The sequence below is a fragment of the Meles meles genome, chromosome 6 (genome assembly GCF_922984935.1).
Source record: "Meles meles chromosome 6, mMelMel3.1 paternal haplotype, whole genome shotgun sequence".
NCBI classification, from domain to species: Eukaryota; Metazoa; Chordata; class Mammalia; order Carnivora; family Mustelidae; genus Meles; species Meles meles.
In genome coordinates this window covers 32,195,850-32,216,595 of record NC_060071.1, presented here as the reverse complement: position 1 = coordinate 32,216,595, position 20,746 = coordinate 32,195,850, and the positions used below count along the sequence as shown (strand labels likewise).

General features: G+C 35.7%; 1 protein-coding gene across 2 annotated transcripts in view; it reads left to right on the top strand.

Annotated features, from left to right (window-relative positions):
- The window catches only part of SCAPER (S-phase cyclin A associated protein in the ER), a 514,148-nt gene that overhangs the window by 29,055 nt on the left and 464,347 nt on the right, over nucleotides 1-20,746 (top strand). For both annotated transcript variants that reach the window (XM_046009648.1, XM_046009649.1), the window contains exon 5: nucleotides 7,363-7,560. In XM_046009648.1, the coding sequence (XP_045865604.1) occupies nucleotides 7,363-7,560 (198 nt within the window). The remainder of the gene's footprint in view (nucleotides 1-7,362; nucleotides 7,561-20,746) is intronic.

Sequence of the window (20,746 nt, the reverse complement as noted above, 5' to 3'; positions counted from 1 at the left end):
ATATTGGCTTTTTAATTCACAGTACTTTCTCTGAATTTTCTGTATATATTATTTTGATGTTATTAGATATATCAATATGATTATGCAGACCCAAAATTTCACATAAGGAAAACATGAATTTCTAATCAACATATCATTGTGAGTTCATAAAATAATCCCCAACTCCTCACCTGCAATGTTATCAATGATAAAAAATTTTTTTACATTAAAAAGATAGAAGAAATAAAACAAACACTGACAGGTAAGTGGAATTAGGGACACAAACTTAATGGACAAGTCCTAAGGGATTAAAGAAGGCTAAAATTCCCTGATTATGGTGGGGAAACAAATCCAGGCTCATGGTATAAAGTTTTGGGCTTATGCAGGGTTTGCACTAGGAGCAAAAAAAGCTATAGTCTGCCTGGGTTGTGCCCTGTGAATTGATGTCTGAAGCAGTAAAAGGAAGTGGCCCATGGTTTATGACTGGTTCTGCTAGTATTCTTGACAGGTGAGAGTGTTAAGTACCCAGTAAAAGACCTGCAGAAGTGGGACCACAGTGGGCTGGAGGATGGTCGCTGTAACAGTAGGATACATGGAATGAGGGTGAGCAAAATGAAGAACTAAAATACAAGAAATTCAAATTCAAAGTAAAATATCAAAGCACGTGAGGAAAATAATGTTATAAAATATAGATAACACATTCTGCGAGTGAGAGAATTTACTCTTAAGGTAATGAAAAAGGCCATTTTCCTAAGGAAGACTTTCCAAAAAAATGAGCTTAAGTTCCTCAAAGGAAAGAATAACTATAAACAAGAAGGAGAAATTCTGAAGTAAAACAGATGGATATTAATTTTGAACATTTATAGATAAAAGTGAGCCAGTTAGAAATCTTATAAATGAAAGTATTGTCAATGAAATTTAAAAAACCCATAATTAATGGAATAAATTTGCATTGGACAAAGAGAAAATTTGTGAATTGGAAGACACTACTGAGGAGAATTTAAAACATTGCAGAGAACTAACAAGATGGAAAATAAGAAAGAGAATTTAAGATTGAGAAATTCTTATATAGGCCATATAGGACTTTTAAAAGTAGAGGGCATTGAATAGTGGGCATTGAATATTTGAAGAAATAATGTTGAAAAATTTTCTCACTTGAGTTCTGAAGAGCTTTGGAGCATGACTATGGAGCTGAGCAGGGGAGTAAAAATAGATTTATATACGTAGCTACATTCTAAAGAGTCTGAAGAATGTTAAGATTATGGAAAAAAATCTTCAAAAAATACCTAAACAAAACCACAGAGGAATGATATATTAATACCCTTGTTATAAACAAAAGGATAATGAAGCAATATATTCCAAGTTATGACAAAATTACTTTTTAAAAAAAATGATTTTTAAATTTTATTTATTTAAGAGTGAGAGAGCACAGAGGGAGAGGGAGAAGCAGACTCCCTGCTGAGCAGGGAGGCCTATGTGGGGCTCAATTCCAGGGCCCTGAGATCATGGCCTGAGCTGAAGGCAGCTGCATAACCGACTGAGCCACCCAGGCGCCCTGACAAAATTACTTTTAACTCATAATTCTGTGCCCAGCCAAGTGCAAGAATGAAATATAACTATTTTTAGTTACTTTAGGTAAAAACTAAGTGTTTGCCACGCACTGACCTTAATGAAGGAACTATTAAAGATGAACTTCAGCAGGAAGGAAAGGTAACCTGGGAGAAGGAACTTGTTAAAAAGGTATCTGTAACATGTGATATGATGAGCACTGGGTGTTATATGCAACTGGTAAATTACTGAACACTATATCTGAAACTAATAATATACTATATGTTGGCTAATTGAATTTAAATTAAAATAGATATCTGTAAAATGTGTTTGTAAATCTCATTGCCTATTGATGGTTTGAAAAAAAAACCCTCACACGATTAGATTTAGAAAAGTGGAACTATAGTTTTAGACAATATTAACATGAAGACTGGATTGTAGGGATTTTGGAAGGGGGTTAGAGTAATAAAATTCTTGTCTTATTTAGGAAGAAGTTTTTGTTAGGAAAATATGAATATAAGTGTATATGATAAAAATTTAAGGCTATCAACTAAAAGCAGCTATGATTTCCAAATAGAGGAATATTAGCAAATTGTATCTCACAATATTTGAAAAGAATGATACACCATGACCAAGTATATCAATTTAATTTTATGTAATTTATCCATGATTTGTGCTTTTTGTTTTATCTATAAAAGCCTCTCTTATTTTAAGATTATAAAAATGTCCTTCTAGATAGTTTTAAATTTTTGTTTTCACATCAGGTCTTTAGTCCATCAACAGACTAAAAGAAAAAATCACATTATCACTTCAATAGGTTCAGTAAAAGCATTTGACAAAACTTGACACCCATTTATGATGAAAACTATCAATAAACTACGAGTAGAGGGAATCTTCCTCAACTTGATTAAAAAAATCTACAAAAAACCCTACAGCTAATGTTGTACTTAAAGGTGAGAAACTAGAAGCTTTCCTCCTAAGATCAGTTATAAGGCAAGGATGCCCCTATCACCACTGTTTTTCAACATTGTAACGGAAGTTCTAGCTAATGCAAAGACAAGAAAAGGAAGGAAAAGGTATATAGATCCGAAAGGAAGAAATAAAACTGTTTTTGTTCGCAGATACGATTATATAAGAAATCTGAAAGAATCAACAAAAAACTGCTGGAAGTAATAATCTGTTATAGCAGGTTTCAGGGTACAAGATTAATATACAGAAGTCAGTGGCTTTCCTGTATACCAGTGCTTAGCAAGTGGAACTTAAAATTAAAAACACAATATGATTTACATTACCACTCCCTTGAATTAAATACCTAGGTATAAATCTAACAATGTATGTGCAAAGATCTATATGAGAAAAACTAGAAAACTCTGATGAAAGAAATCAAAGAACTAAATAAATGTAAGGGCTTTCCATGTTCATGTAGGAAAACTGAATATTGTCAAGATGTCCTTTCTTCCCAGCTTGATGTGTAGATTCAAAACAATTCTGACAAGTTATTATATAACTATTGACTGATTCTAAACTATATGGAGAGGCAGAAGACCCAGAATAGCCAATGAAATATTGAAGAACAAAGTTGGAGGACTGATGCTAGCCAACTTTTAGACTTACTGTAAAGCTATAGTAATGATGGCAGTGTGGTATTGGCAGAACAATAGGTAAATAGATGAATGAAGAGAATAGAAAGTCTAGAAATAGATCCACAAAAATAATCAACTACTCTGACAGAGGAGCAAAGGCAATACAATGGAGCAAAGGTAATTTTTTCAACAAATTGTGTTGGAACAGCTGGACATCCATATACCAAAAAATGAATTTAGACAGATACTGTACACCCTTCCCAAAATTAAACTCAAAAGTGGATCGTAGACCTAAATGTGAAAGCAAAAACTATGACATTTCTGATGATAACATAGAAAACCTAAATGACCTTGGGTATGGTGATGACTTATTTAGATATAATACCAAAGTAGTGATCCATGGAAGAAATCATTGGTAAGCTATATTTCATTAAAATTAAAAACTCTGCTTTACAAAAGACAGTATCAAAAGAATGAGAAGACAGGCCACAGACTGGGAGAAAATACTTGCAAAAGACATACCTGATGAGGGATTGTTATCCAAAATATATAAAGAACTCTTAAAATTCAACAATAAGATACAGTATTATGTTAGTTTTAGGTATACTATATAGTGATTCGATACTGTATGTTAACTGTACTAGAATTAAAATAATAATAAAAAAAACAAGCAACCTGATGAAAAAACAGGCCAAAGTCCTTAACCGATGCCTCACCAGAGAGGATAGATAGATGGCAAATAAGCATATGAAGAGATGCTCCATATCATATGGCATCAGAAATGCAAATTAAAGTAACAATGAGATATTACTACATATTCATTAGAATGGCCAAAATTAGGAATACTGACAACACCAAATGCTGGTAAGGATGTGAAGCCACGGGAACTCTAATACATTGCTGGTGAGAATGCACAATGGTATGGCCACTTGGCAGTTTATAAATTGCCGGTTTATAGAGTCTTATAAAACTAAACATATGCTTACCATATAATCTAGCAGTCATGCTCCTTGGTATTTACACAAAGGAGTTGAAAACTTATATCCTCACAAAAACCTGCATATGGATATTTATAGCTTCTTTATTCACAGTTGTCAAAACTTAGAAGCAACCAAGATGTCCTTCAGTAGGTGAATGGATACATAAACTGTAGTACATCCAGACAATGGACTGTTCTTCATTGCTAAAAAGAAATGAGGTATCAAGCTATGAAAAGACATAGAGGAACCTTAAATGCATTATACTAAGTGAAAAAAGCCAACCTCAAAAGGCTATATACTGTTTCCAAATATACAGCATTCTGGAAAGGCAAAACTATGGAGACAGTAAAAAGGTCAGTAGTGCCAGAGGGTGGGAGGTAGGGGTAGGGATAGGGAAATAGGCAGAGCACAGAAGATCTTAGTACAATGACAATACTATGTATGATACTGTAATGATGGATACGTGTCATTATACATTTGTCCAAACCCATAAGATAAAAACACCAAGAGTAAACTGTAAGGTAGACTCTGAACTTTGGATGCTTATGATGTGTCAGTGTTGGTACATCAAGAAAATGCATGTTTGACTTTATGTGCCCATGCATTTTTCTGCAATAGGTCCATAAACATTTTTAGATTCTCAGAGGAGTCAGTGAGCCCTTCTGACAGAGACGAGTCAGAAATCTCAATTTCTTCCTTCCTCTTTCCCTTTACTTTTTCTCTTTCTCTCAGAAGTCATTGATTAAAACAATATAACATCATGGAATTCAGTTGTGTCTAACTTTTCCACAAATTTAGATTGCTTTGTCTTCTTGAGTATCTTGGAAGTAGTAGTAAGCTGTAGTAATAGGATAGTTACCTGATTTTAGTATGAGACCTGGGGCTCATTACTTAATTTAGCTAAACCTCAGTTTTCTTTCCTGTAAAAAGGAGATAATAATGTTACCTATGATACAAAATTGCTTCAAAGTTTAAATCAAGTACAACTGTATGGAAAGCACTTAGCACAGTGCCTGGCACCTGGCTAGTGTGCCATGCATGTGAGATGCTGCTGCAATTACTATTATCACTGCTATTGTTTTTATCAGTGTTAAGAGCCCTATACTTTGGAACTCTATACTGACTTAACCTCTACAATTTGATTTGCCAGTCTACTTTTTCACAGATTTGACAATTTTGCCATTAGTTTATTCACATATTTTTCTATGAGCATATTTCTTCTATCTTTCCCACTATAATCATACCTAACATTATTTGGGTACTAATTGTGTGCTTGGTGCTATGTAAAATGCTTTATGAACATGGAAAAAGTTGAAAGACTAGGTTCTGGTCCCAGTTCCACCACTCAACCTTTTGACTTGCAAAGAAATTCAATCTTCCTGAGTCTCAGTTTTGTTACTTACAAATGGGAATAATAATATTTGTCCTGTCTTCAGTTTGTTGTAATGATTAAATGAGATAATGTATTCAGAATTCCTTCATAAAATATGAATAAGCATGTAAGTATTAAGTATTATCATTTTGGAAAAGTTAAGTATCAAATTTGTGTAGCACATTGCCTTTCAGATGGAATTATGTAACTGTAGCTTTTGTCTTACTGGCATCTTTCTTTGTAAAAGCTTCACCTAGAGCAATCACAAAAAATAGAAACATTTTAACCTGGATGCAATGGTGCCTATTTTACATTGTAAGAAAGGTTGGTAAAATATTTGATGCATGATAAGGTAAATACGTAGATGGGTGAAACTGAGTGAGAGTACTTTTGAGAATTCCATAAGATTAGAGTCTAAATTCACAGGAAGTTACTAGCCCTTTGCTGATAATGAAGGAGGTAAAATTTGGGAAACTTCTCAAGTTAATTTTAACTTTGGATGGTGTACAGGAAGAGAAATGAGGTAGTCTGGAATATCTGGCCAAGCACTGGCAGCACAGGCCTGAGGCAGTATACTGGTAAGCTGCTGGTGTTATTGTAGAGCTCTAATGGGAAGATGGTCTTCTGTGGCTAGATGATCTTTGACAAATGAGTTATTAGCCTTGGAGCCTGTTTTCTAAACTGTAAAGTGGAGCTAATAATACCTACTTTAAAGATTGTGTGAAGGAGGTTAGAAATTATGTGAAGTTGATTTATGATCTATAATCCTGTATCAATGGTCAGTTGTCACAGTTATCAGGAGTGGACAGAATTAAGCTTTACTTCAGGACAGATGCTGGCTGAATGGGATTTTGAATTTGGTTTAATGCAGGGAGGGGATATTTGCCATTATAATAAAATTATTTATACTAGGGCTGTAAAGAACTTGGAGAGCAGTTGAGGCAATGGTTTTATGGATTGTTGACATTACTTTAAATTTTATTGCTTGAGTATTGAGAATTTGTGCCTGGACCATGGCTATCCCATAAAATATTTGCTAATTTTCATTTGTGAAATCTGGCAACTCTGTCTGGATGGGGGACTGTGGAGGGAGGACAAGTAACTCCATTTTAGCCTCTCCACCATGTATGTATCTGTGTGCATACATGTGTTTTGTATGCTTCCTTTTTGGTGGTATACATTCTATATAAATCAATGATTGGCTATAAAAGATTGATGAAGTTTAGGAATCACTTATATTGAAAGCCAAGGCCTAAAAGAAAGCAGGAGGGCATTGGCCTGTATTTCAGATACTCTCCATTCTGGGGCTCTCCTATGAAAAAGAAAAACAAGCAAACAGGAATGATACACACACATACAAAACAACCCGAAGAAACCTGGGATTGTTTGTTGCTCTAACTGTAGTAGAGGGTTAGTATTTATTTATTTTTCAGCTTAAGTAGCCAAAGAGAGATAAGCAACTCTTTTGGACTTCTAGTCAGAAGCTTCAGGTTTGCATTTTGAATTTCAGAATTTATGTAAACTACATGCTTTTTGGTGGAATGATTCTGTGGTACAGTCTGTAAAACTATAGAATGTAATCTTTATTTTCAAAGTTTGCCTGTGCAAACTTTGTGCAACTGAGGAAAGAATGGGTCCTTTAGTGGTTCTTTTTGACTAAGGGTCTGTTCACTGTTGAAGCCATGCTAATCTTCAGTAAGACATGTCTGAACTAAAAAAATGACCTTACAAACCTGCTTTTAAGATGAGAAGCTTTGTTTTGATAAATTCAGTGTGATATAAGATAAAAAGAAGAATGTCTCATTTTTAAGTATTTATTTTGAAAACGTGTTTTATACAAAGATCCAATCCCTGGAGGCTTTTAAGAAATATTTTTTTATGTTTTGTTTTATTTCACCAGAATGCTGCGGTAGAGTGTAAAATAACATCATCTACAACTGGAGATAAACACTTTGATAAAAGTCCCACTAAAACAAGGCATCCTCGGAAAATTGACCTAAGAGCTAGATACTGGGCATTTCTTTTTGACAATCTTCGTCGAGCAGTAGATGAAATCTATGAAACTTGTGAATCAGATCAGAGTGTGGTGGAATGTAAGGTAAGGTTTGCTTTGAGACTTTGTAATCCATTTAAAGCTAAATTCTCCAATTTTTATTAACCTGACCATATCATTTAACTCAATATGTAATACTGTATTATTTAATATAGTCACAATGCTGTGCATTACATCCCTACAACTTACTCATCTTACAACTGAAAGTTTGTACCCTTTGACCAACATCTGTTTTCCCCATTCCTTGGAACCACTGTTCTACCCTCCTCCTATGAGTGCTTCAGGTTTTTTTGGTTTTGATTTTTTGAGTACTCTTGTGTTTTGCATTATCTAATTATGTAATGTTCTGTGTAAGATTTGGTACAAGAAATCATAAAAGACGGATATGCACACACACAACCATGACACACAAAATTATTTTAAAGATCTCGCTTATCTGCATTGTCCAGTACTGTAGGTGGCACTAGTGAGATTTTCACATTCTTTGGTTTCATGTTTAATGTCTTTAACTGGACATTGCTTCCTTTCTGCTGAGATACTTATCACTCTTCTAATTCACTCTGGTTAGGGAAAAGTGAGATTGATGTCTAACCATAAACAATCCTGGGTGGGATTGGGATGTCATTGTAAGGTGTATTTTCTAAATTCATATAACCTTGTGTTTGTAATAGGATATTAGATACATTAGATGCATCTGTCTGTGAAACTTCACTAAAAAGCCCACTCTTTTAGAAAATAGAAACTATATACTATATTACTTTATGCTGAACGAAATTATTTTGATAAAAACTAGAGTGATTTATCGTCATAGATGTATTACACAGTTAGCTTGTGTTTCTACAGTCAACAGGATTGAAAACTCTGGCATTCATTATTTAACCTATGAAATATATGAAGGGTCAAAGAAAAGTTACATGTTGAAACAGCAGCTGTGTTTCCTCTAAAATTGGAAACAGCTTAGAATAGCCTAAAAATATGGTTCATCAGATGCAGGTTTCAGAATGAACAGTAATTGAAATCCTCCAAATTTAGTTTGGTTGTCACAAGTAATATTGAAAACTGGGGTGGCAATCCTTATATCAGAAAAATTAGATTTTAAACCGAAGACCAGTAGGTGATGAGGAAGGACACTATTTTATAATTAAAGGGTCTATCCAACAAGAAGATCTAATAGTTGTAAATATTTATGCCCCTAACATAGGAGCATTGAATTATATAAACCAATTAATAACATAATTAAGGACATCGATAATGATATAATTATAGTAGGGGACTTTAACATACCACTCAGTGCAGTAGACAGATCATCTAAGCAGATGATCACCAAGGAAACAAGGGCTTTGAATGACACACTGGACCAGATGGACTTCACAGATATATTCAGAGCATTCCATCCTAAAGCAACAGAATACACATTCTTCTTGAGTGCACATGGAACATTGTCTAGAATAGATCACATACTACATCGCAAATCAGGTCTCAACTGGTACCAAAAGATTGGGATCATTCCCCACATATTTTCAGACCACAAAGCTTTGAAACTGGAACTCAGTCACAAGAGGAATTTTGGAAATAACTCAAATATATGGAGGCTAAAGAGCATCCTACTAAAGAATGAATGGATCAAGCAGAAAATTAAAGAAGAATTTTAAAAGTTCCTGGAAACAAATGCAAATGAAAATACAACTGTTCAAAACCTTTGGGATGCAGCAAAGGTGGTCCTAAGAGGGAAGTATATTGCAATACAAGAAACAAAGAAGGTCTCAAATACACAAGATAACCTAATCCTTAAATGGAGAATGAATAGCAAATAAAGCCTAAACCCAGTAGAAGAAGAGGAATAATAAAGATTAGAGCAGAAAATAATGAAATAGAAACCAAAAGAATAGTAGAACAGATCAACAAAACTAGGAACTTGTTCTTTGAAAGATAAACAAGATTGGTAAACCCTAGCCAGACTTATCAAAAAGAAAAGAGAAAGGATCCAAATAAATAAAATCAAGAATGAAAGAGGAGAGATTGCAGCAAATACTGTGGAAATACAAACAATTACAAGAACATATTATGAGGGGGTGCCTGGGTGGCTCAGTGGATTAAGCCTCTGCCTTCAGCTCAGGTCATGATCCCAAGGTCCTGGGATTGAGCCCCACATCGGGCTCTCTGGTCGGCGGGGTGCCTGCTTTCCCATCTCCCTCTCTGCCTGCCTCTCTGCCTACTTTTGATCTCTGTCTGTCAAATAAATGAAATAAAATCTTAAAAAAAAAGAACATAATGAACAACTATATGCCAAAAAATTAGGCAATCTGGAAGAAATGGATGCATTCCTAGAAATTTATAAACTACCAAAACTGAACCAGGAAGAAATACATCTGAATAGACCCATTACCATCAAGGAAATTGAAGCAGAAGTCAAAAATCTCCCAATAAAGAGTCCAGAGCTGGATGGCTTCCCAGGAAAATTCTACCAAACTTTAAAAGAAGTATTAATACCTATTCTGAAGCTGTTTCAAAAACAAGAGATGGAAGGAAAACTTCCAGACTCATTCTGTGTGGCCAGCATTACCTTGATCCCAAAGGCCAGAGAAAGACCTGACCAAAAAGAAATATAAACCAATATCCCTGAGGAACATGGATGCAAAAATTCTCACCAGGATCCTAGCCAATAGGATCCAACAGTACATTAAAAGGAGTATTCACCACGACCAACTGGGATTTATTCCTGGGGTGCAAGGGTGGTTCAACATCTGCAAATCAATCAGTGTGATACACTAAATAAATAAAAGGACAAGATCCATATGATCCTCTCAATAGATACAGAAAAAGCATTTGACAAAGTATAGCATCCTTTCTTGATTAAAACTCTTCACAATGTAGGGACAGAGGGAATATATCTCAACATTGCAAAGGCCATATATTAAAGGCCCACAGCAAATATCATACTCAAAGGGGAAAAACTAAGAGCTTTTCCCCTGAGGTCAAGAACCCAGCAGGGATTTCCACTATGACCACTGTTGTTCAACATAGTACTAGAAGTCCTGGCCCCAGCAATCAGACAACAAAAAGAAATAAAACGCATCCAAATTGGCAAAGAAGAAATCAAACTCTTACTCTTTGCAGATGACATAATAATCAGTGGAAAACCTGAAAGACTCAATCCCCAAATTGCTAGAACTCATACAGGAATTCAGCAACGTGGCAGGATATAAAATAAATGCACAGAAATCAGTTGCATTCCTTGACACTAACAATGAGACAGAAGAAAGAGAAGTTGAGTTAAATGATCCCATTTACAATTTCACCCAAAACCATAACATGCCTAGGAATAAACCTAACCAGAGAGGCAAAGATCTGTACTCAGGAAACTATAGAACACTCATGAAAGAAATTGAGGTAGACACAAAAGAAAAAACGTGCCATGCTCATGGACAGAAGAACAAATATTGTGAAAATGTCTGTGCTACCTAGAGCAGTATGTGTATTCAGTCCCTATCAAAATACTATCAACTTTTTTTTTCCCACAGAGCTGAAACAAATAATCCTAAAAGACCCCAAGTAGCCAAAGCAATCCTGAAAAAGAAAACCAAAGCTGGTGGCATCACAATTCCGGACTTCAAGCTCTATTACAAAGCTGTAATCATCAAACTAGTAGGGTACTGACACAAACACAGATGCATAGATCAGTGGAACAGAATAAAGAACCCAGAAATGGACCCTCAACTCTATGATCAGCTAATCTTTGACAAATCAAGAAAGAATATCCCATGGAGAAAAGACAGTCTCTTCAACAAATGGTGTTGGGAAAATTGGACAGCCACATGCAAAAGAATGAAACTGGAGCATTTCCTTACACCGTACACAAAAATAGACTAGAAAATGGAGGATGAAAGACCTAAATGTGAGACAGGAATCCATCAGAATCCTAGAGAAGACATGCAGCAACCTCTTTGACGTTGGCCACAGCAACTTCTTTTTAGACAAGTGTCCAAAGGCAAGGGAAAAAGGCAATGAACTATTGGGACTTCATCAAGATAAAAAGCTTTTGCACAGCAAACAGTTGACAAAACCAAAAGATAACCAACAGAACGGGAGAAGATATTTGCAAACCCTAAAACGAATAATCCAATCAAGAAATGGGCAGAAGGCATGAACAGATGTTTCTCCAAGAAAGGTATATGAATGACCAACAGACACATGAAAAATGCTCTCTACCACTCGGCCTCAGGAAAATACAAATCAAAACCACAGTGAGATACCACCTCACACCAGTCAGAATGGCTAAAGTTAACATGTCAGGAAATAACAAATGTTGGTGAGGATGGAGAGAAAGGGGAACCCTCTTATAGTGTTGGTGGGAATGCAGGCTGGTGCAGGTATCCTGGAAAGAGGTATGGAGGTTTCTCAAAAAGTTGAAAATAGAGCTACCTTAATTGCACTGCTGGGTATTTACCCCAAAGATATAAATGTAGTGATTTGAAGGGGCACCTGCACACCAATGTTTATAGCAGGAATATCCACAGTAGCTAAACTATGGAAAGAGCCCGGATGTCCCTTGACAGATGAATGGATAAAGAAGATGATGTGTGTGTGTCTGTGTATACATATATATGTATATGTATATATATACTGTATATGTGTACACACACACACACACACACACACACACAGTGGAGTACTACTCAGTCATCAAAAATATGAAATCGTGGGGCACCTGGGTGGCTCATTCAGTTGAGCATCTGCCTTTGGCTCTGGTCATGGTCCCAGGGTCCTGGGATTGAGCCCCACATTAGCAGGGAGTCTCCTTCTGCCTCTCTGCCTTCTGCTCCCCTTGCTTGTGCTGTCTCTCTCTGTGAAATAAATAAATAAAATCTAAAAAAATCATGTTATTTGCAACGATGTGCATGGAACTAGAGCATATTATGCTAAGTGAAATAAGTCAATCAGAGAAAGACAATTATATGATCTCAGTCCTATGTGGAATTTAAGAAATGAAACAGAAAATGAAGAAGAAAGGAAAAAATGAAGAAAATGAAGGAGAAAGGAAAAAACAAGTAAGACAATATCAGGGAGACAAACCGTAGGAAACTCTTAATCATTGGAAACAAACTGAGGGGAGAAGGGTGAGGAGTGAAATAACTGGGTGATGGACACATGATGGAATGAACATTGGGTATTATATAAGCCTGATGAATTGGGGTGCCTGGGTGGCTCAGTGGCTTAAAGCCTCTGTTTTTGGCTCGGGTCATGATCCCAGAGTCCTGGGATCTAGCCCTGCATCGGGCTCTCTGCTCAGCAGGTAGCCTGCTTCCCTTCCTCTCTCTCTGCCTGCCTCTCTGCCTACTTGAGATCTCTGTCTTTCAAATAAATAAATAAATAAATCTTTAAAAAAAATAAGACTGATGAATCACTGACCTGTACCTCTGAAACTATTAATATGTTATATGTTAATTAATTGAATTTAAATGGACAAAATCTCATTAAAGAAAAGAAAGGTATGACATGCAATAAAAAGAGAGGGATATCACATAACTGTGAAGACTGTGTCACAACAAACATATATATATATGTTTGTTCACACAGTCATTTAACATCTATTCACTGAGCATTTAATATGTTCTAGTTCCAGTACCAAGAATTGATGACAGAAGGATACAAAATAGTGGAGCTTTAACTAGACAGAGAGCTCAGTGTCTGATAACAGAGACAGATATAAAACTAAAATTACAGTTTTTAATTTCTTTTTTTTAAAAGATTTTATTTATTTATTTGACAGAGATCACAAGTAGGCAGAGAGGCAGGCAGAAAGAGAGAGAGAGGGAAGCAGGCTCCATGCTGAGCAGAGCGTGACGTGGGGTTTGATCCCAGGACCCTGGGATCATGACCTGAGCCGAAGGCAGAGGCTTTAACCCACTGAGCCACCCAGGTGCCTAGTTTTTAATTTCTATTGTAATAAGTATTTCAAAGGAGAAGAATATTATGAGAGTACACTGTAGGGGAATCTGATCTAGTCTGAACCCTGAGGAAGTGACACTTAAACTGAAAGTTTATTATTTAGATACTTCAAATACTTAGCATGCATTTTACCTCCATCATCTGTCAGATACTCAGATATTTTGAGGTCTTTCACTACTATTGCAATTTCATCAACATCTCTTTTAATTTCTAAGAATTTTTGTTACACATTTTGCTGTCTTACCTGTGTAAAGGATTATATGAGGTTAACTTTCATTATAAGTTTAACATTTTCTCAGTATAAAAATGACCCCCCCAAAATGACCCCATTGTCCAGTTTAATGTTTTTCTTTGTGAATTCTGTTTTGTGTGATATTAGTATTATAATCTTTTTGTTGTTGTTGTTTGCTCAATTTGCCTGTTACCCTTTAGCTCAGGTATTGAAATTTGCCACAGAGAACAGAGAACATGAGATTCTCTACAGGGATAGCAGGTTAAGAGTTCACCTGTTCTTTATTAGGAGTAGGCTTTTTTTACTTCACCATTGTCTAACATCCATCACCACACATAGTCAAAATTTTTGTTTTCTTTTGTTTTTATGATGAGAGCTTTTAGTCTTAGGAACTTTTAAATAGGTAATATTATTACCTATTAAATTGGTAATATTATTAACTATAGTCATTATGCTGTACATTAATCCCAGGACTTAATTTTTTTGTAAAAAGTTTGCTCCTTTTTAAAGAAGATTTTATTTATTTTCATTCATTCATTCACTAACTCATTTATTAGTGAGTGCTCATGTGAGTGAGTGAGGGAGGAATGGCAGGGGAAGGAGTTGGTGGAGGAAGAAAGAACCTCAAGAAGACCCTGTCCTGAATGAGGGGCTCAGTCTCATGACCCTGAGATCATGACCGAAGCCAAAACCAAGAGTTGGGCGTTTAACCCACGAGCCACCCAGATGCCCTGGGAAGTTTATATCTTTGGCCACTTTCACCCATTGTGCCCACTCCCACCCCATTAATAATTGTTCTTTCCTTTATCTGTATCTGTTCTTCTGAGTCTTATTCTAGATATTTCTTCTTTTTTGTGTTTCATTCAGTTTAGGCTTACAATAAAATTTTGCTGTCTGAGTGATTAAATAATTAATTTCTCTTATGTTTATAAGTTTACAAAATATTTTGTGATTCAGTATTAAAGTTGTAGCGATAGATGAGTTTCATTTTAGTCTATTTAATGTGACACTTAATTGACGATTTCCTGGTTGACAAATCTTTGTTTCTTACACCTAGTTCTCATATAATTAGTAGAGCATAGATTATTTTTCTTTTGGTTATTTGGGAGAACTTAATAACTGGATTGCACAATTACTGTGTCAGAACTATTGCTGGGGTTAGTTAAACCTGACTTACCTGAGTTATGAGCCTAGTTCTTAGGAGTAAGCATCATACCATTTTACCCCCTACTTTATTAATTAATTTGTAAGCCTGTTTTTAAAAATGTCATATTAATTTCAGGTGCACAATAGAGTGATTCAGCAGTTCCTTACATCACCTGGTGCTCATCATGACAAGTATACTCCTTACTCCTCATCACCTATATAATCCAGCCCCCCATTTCCTCCCCTCTGGTAACCATCAGTTTGTTCTCTATAATTAAGAATCTGTTTCTTGGTTTCTCGTTTTTTTTGCCATTACTCTTCTGTTTTATTTCTTAAATTCCACATATGAGTGAAATCATAGGGCATTTGTCTTTCTCTGACTTATTTCACTTAGCATTATATTCTCTAGGTCCATCTATGTCATTGCAAATGGCAAGATTTCATCCTTTTTATAGCTGAGTAATATTCCTTTGTATGTATATACCACATCTTTATCCATTCATCAACTGATGGGACGCTTGGGGGGCTTCCATATCTTGGCTATTTTAAATAATGCTGCTGTAAGCATAGTATTGCCTGTATCCCATTGAAATAATGTTTTTTTATTCTTTGGGTAAAGACCCAATGTTTGATTGCTGGATGGTAGGGTAGTTCTATTTTTAACTTTTTGAGGACCCTCCATAGTGTTTTCCACAATGGCTGCACCAGTTTGCATTCCTACCAACAGAGTAAGAGGGTTCCTTTTTCTCCACATCCTTGCCAACACCTGTTGTTTCCTGTGTTGTTGATTTTAGCCGTTCTGACAGGTGTGAGGTAATATTTCATTGTAGTTTTGATTTACATTTCCCTTTTGGTAAGTGATGGTGAACTTCTTTTCATGTATGTGTTGGCCATCTGTATGTCTTCTTTGGAGAAATGTCTGTTCGTGTCTTCTGGATTTTTTGTTTTCTGGGTGTTGGGTAGTAGAGGTTCTTTATGTATTTTGGAAATTAACCCTTTATTGGTTTTGTCATTCACCAATATCTTCTCCCATTCCACAGGTTGCCTTTTACTTTTGTTGATTGTTTCCTTTGCTCTGCAGAAGCTTTATACTTTGATGTAGTCTCAGTAGTTTATTTTTGCTTTTGTTGCCTTTGCTTCAGGAGATCTATCTAGAAAAAAATTGGTATGGCCTGTATCAAAGAGGTTGCTGCCTGTACTCTCTTCTAACATTTTTATGTTTTCAGGTCTCACATTTAGTACTTTAACTCATTCTTTTTTTTAAGATTTTATTTAATTATCTGACAGACAGAGATCACAAGTAGGCAGAGACACAGGCAGAGGGAGAGAGATAGGAAGCAGGCTCCCTGCCGAGCAGAGAGCCCGATGCAGGGCTCGATCCCAGGACCCTGAGAACATGACCTGAGCCGAAGGCAGAGGCTTTAACCCACTGAGCCACCCAGGCGCTCCACTTTAATTCATTTTTGAATTTACTTTTGTTTATGGTATAAGAGAGTGGTCCAGTTTTCCTAACATTTGTTTGAAGAGACTGTCCTTTTCCCTTTGGACATTCTTTCCCCCTTTTTCAAAGATCAATTGACCATATAGTTGTGGGTTTCTTTCTGGGTTTTCTGTTCTATTCCATTGATCAATGTGTCTGTTTTTGTGCCAGGACCATACTGTTTTGATTACTACAACTTTGTAACATAACCTGATATCCAGAATTGTGATACCTCAGCTTTGCTTTTTTCTTTTGTTTTGTTTCTTGTTTGTTTTGTTTTGAGAGCAAGAGAGTGCATGAGGGGAGGGGGTGGGGCAGATTGGGAGAAAGAGAATTCCAAGCATGGGATTTGATGCTGGGCTTGATTTTACCGCTTTGAGATCATGACCTGAGCTGAAATCAGAAGTCAGATGCTTAACCAACCAACTGAACCACCCAGGCACCTCTTTGCTTTTCTTTTTCAAGATTGCTTTGACTATTTGGGGTCTTTTGTAGTTCTGTACAAATACTTAGAATTGTTCTAGTTCTATGAAAAATGCTTTTGGTGTTTTAATAGGGATTACATTAAATGTGTAGATTTCTTTGGCTAGTAGAGACGTTTTAACGGTATTTGTTCTTCCAGTCCATGAGCATAGACTCTTCAGTTTCTTTTGTTAATTGTTTTATAGTTTTCGGAGTACAGGTATTTCACCTCTTTTGTTAGGTTTATTCCTAGGTATTTTGCTATTTTTGGTACAATTGTAAATGGGATTGTTTTCTTAATTTCTCTTTCTGCTGCTTCATTATTGGTGTATAGAAATACAACAGATTTCTGTACATTGATTTTGTATCCTTCAGCTTTACTGAATTATGTTTATCAGTTCAAATAGTTTTTTGGTGGAGTCTTTCAGGTTTTGTATATATATAGTGTCATGTCATGAGCAAATAGTGAAAGTTTGACCTCTTCTTACCAAAGCAGATGCCTTTATTTTTTCTCTTGTCTGACTGTGGTGGCTAGGACTGTTCCAGGATTATGTTGAATAAATATGGTGAGAGTAGGCATCCTTGTCTTGTTCCTCACCTTAGGGGAAAAGTGCTTAGTTTTTCCCCACCGAGGATGGTGTTAGCTGTGGGTTTTTCATATATGACTTTTATTGTGTTGAGGTATATTCCCTCTAAACCTATTTTGTTGAGGATTTTTATCAATAATGGATGTTGTACTTTGTTAAATGCTTTTTCTGCATTTATTGAAATGTACATATGGTTCTTATCCTTTCTCTTACTGATGTGATGATGTGTCACATTGTTTGATTTGCAAATATTGAACCACCCTTACAACCCAGGAATAAATCTCACTCGATCGTGGTGAATTATGTTTTTAATGTATTTTTGAATTTGGTTTGCTAGTATTTTATTTAGGACTTTCACATCTATGTTTATCAGGAATATTGGCCTGTAGTCCTTTTTTTCTAAGTGGTGTTTTATCCGGTTTTGGTATCAGGGTAATGCTGGTCTTACACAATAAACTTGGAAACTTTATTTCCCTTTCTTTTTTTGGAGTGGTCTGAGAAGAATAGGTTTTAGCTCTTTTTTTTTTTTTCCCATTTTATTTATTTTTTCAGCGTAACAGTATTCATTGTTTTTGCACAACACCCAGTGCTCCATGCAAAACGTGCCCTATTACCCACTACCTGTTCCCCCAACCTCCCACCCCTGACCCTTCAAAACCCTCAGGTTGTTTTTCAGAGTCCATAGTCTCTTATGGTTTTAGCTCTTCTTTAAATGTTTGGTAGGATTTGCCTATATAGCTATCTGGTCTTGGACTTTTTTTTTTTTTTAAAGATTTTATTTATTTCACAGACAGAGATCACAAGTAGGCAGAGAGGCAGGCGGGGGTGGGGGGGAAGCAGGCTCCCTGCTGAGCAGAGAGCCTGATGCAGGGCTTGATCCCAGGACCCTGGGATCATGACCTGAACCGAAAACAGAGGCTTTAACCGACTGAGCTACCCAGGCGCCCCATGGTCTTGGACTTTTGTTTGTGGGAAGATTTTTGTTTGTTTATTTTTCTTACTGATTTAATTTCTTTGCAGGTTATCCATCTGTTCAAATTTTCTGTTTATTCCTGTTTCAGTTTTGGTAGTTTATATGTTTCTAGGAGTTTATCCATTTCTTTTAGGTTGTCCAATTTGTTGGCATATAGTTTTTCATAATACTGTCTTAAAATTGTTTGTATTTCTATGTTTTTGATTGTTATTTCTCCTTTTGCATTGGTGATTTTATTTATTTTAGTCTTTTCTTGTTTTTTCTCGGTAAGCCTGGTTAGAAGTTTATTAACTTTATTGATCTTTTCAAAGAACCAGCTTCTGGTTTCACTGGTATGTTCAATTTTTTTTGCTTAGTTTCTCTGTCATTTATTTCTACTCTAATCTTTATTATTTCCTTCCTTGTATTGGTTTTGGATTTTGTTGGTTGTTCTTCTAGCTTCTTTAGGTGTAAGTTTAGATTTTTTTGAAAAATTTCTTTCTTCTTGAGATAGGCCTATATTGCTATAAACATGCCCTTTAGAACTGCTTTTGCTGCATCCCAGAGGTTTTGCACTGTTGTGTTTTCATTTTCACTTGTTTCCCTGTAGTCTTTTATTTCTTCTTTCATTTGCTGGTTGGCCCATTCATTGTTTAGTAGCATGTTATTTAACCTTCATGTATTTGTGTTCTTTCCAGATTTTTTTTTGTGGTTGACTTCTAGTTTCTTAGTGTTGTGGTCAGAAAAGATTCATGTCCTGACTTCGATATTCTTGAATTTGTTGAATCTAGTTTTGTGAGCTCTAATCTATTCTAGAGAAGGTTCCATGTGAACTTGAAAACAATATATATTCTGCTGTTTTAGGATGGACTGTTCTGTTAAATCCATCTGGTCTACTTTGTCATTCAAAGCTATGTTTCATTGTTGATTTTTTGTTTAGGTCATCTGTCCATTGATGTAAGTTGGGTGTTAAATCCCCTATTATTATTGTATTATTATCTATTAGTTCCTTTATGTTTGTTATTAACTGTTTTGTGTATTTGGGTGCTCCTATGTGGATGCATAAATATTTACAGTTATTATATCTTCTTGTTGGATTGTGCCCTTTATTATATTGTCTCTTCTTACAGTCTATGTTTTAAAGTCTGTTTTTTCCAAAATAAGTATTGCTACCCTGGCTTTCTTTTGACAACCATTTGTATCATAGATGTTTCTCTGTCCCTTCACTTTTAATCTGTAGGTGTCTTTAGGTCTAAAATAAATCTCCTGTAGGCAGCATATAAGGGGATCTTGTTTTTCTATGCATTCTGCCACCCTGTGTCTTTTGATAGGAGCATTTAGTCCACTTCCATTCAAGTATTGAATGGATAAGTATTGATAGATATATATTTCTACTTTATGACTTGTTTTTATGGATGTTTCTGCAGAGTTTCTTTGATCCAGTCTTTTGTTTTGTTGATTTTCTTTAGTGATATATTAGGATTTCTTCTCTTTGTTCTTTGCATATTTATTAGTGGTTTTTGACATATGATTACCATTAGGTTTGTATTATGGTTTATAGTTTATATTAAGTTGATGGTCATTTAAGTTTGAACCCATTCTTTTCTCCTCTCCTCCCCATGTTTTAGATATGTTATTGGATTTTATATCTTTTTCTTTTCCGAGGTCCTTGGCTGATTTTTTTACAGAAATAGTCATTTTCACTGCTTTTTTAAAAAAAAATTACAGTATTTATTTATTGAAAATTATTTTATTAATTCATTTGACACAGAGAGCGATAGAAAGTGTGAGTGCACAAGCAGGGGGACTAGAAAGCAGAGGGAGAGGGAAAAGCAGACTGCCTACCAAGCAAGGAGCCCAATGCAGGGCTGGATCCCAGGAACCTGTGATCATGACTTATGTGGAAGGCAGGCGCTTAACCGACTGAGCCACCCCGGCACCCCTTCACTGCTTTTTTGTTTCCTAAGCTTATATTCTTATTTTTCATTTCTCCTTTCCAGAGTATCCCCTTTAATATTTCTTGCAGGGCTGGTCTTAATGGTCGTGAACTCCTTTAGTTTTTGTTTGTCTGGGAAACACCATCTCTCCTTCTATTCTGAATGATAACCTTGCTCTGGATATTCTTGGCTGTGGACTTTTCCCATTCAGCACTTTGAGTATATCATGACACTTTCTTCTGTTGTGCAGAGTTTCTATTGAAAAATCTCCTGCTAGCCTTAGGGATTTTCCCTTGTAAGTTAATGACTTCTTTTGTCATGCTGCTTTTAAGATTTTTTTCTTTTTCACTGTATTTTATAAGTTTAATTACAATATGTCTTGGTGTGGATCTGCTTTTGTTGATTTTGATGGGAGTTCCTTGTGCTTCTGGGATTTGGATATCCATTTCCTTCCCCAGATTAGGGAAATTTTCAGCTGTTATTTCT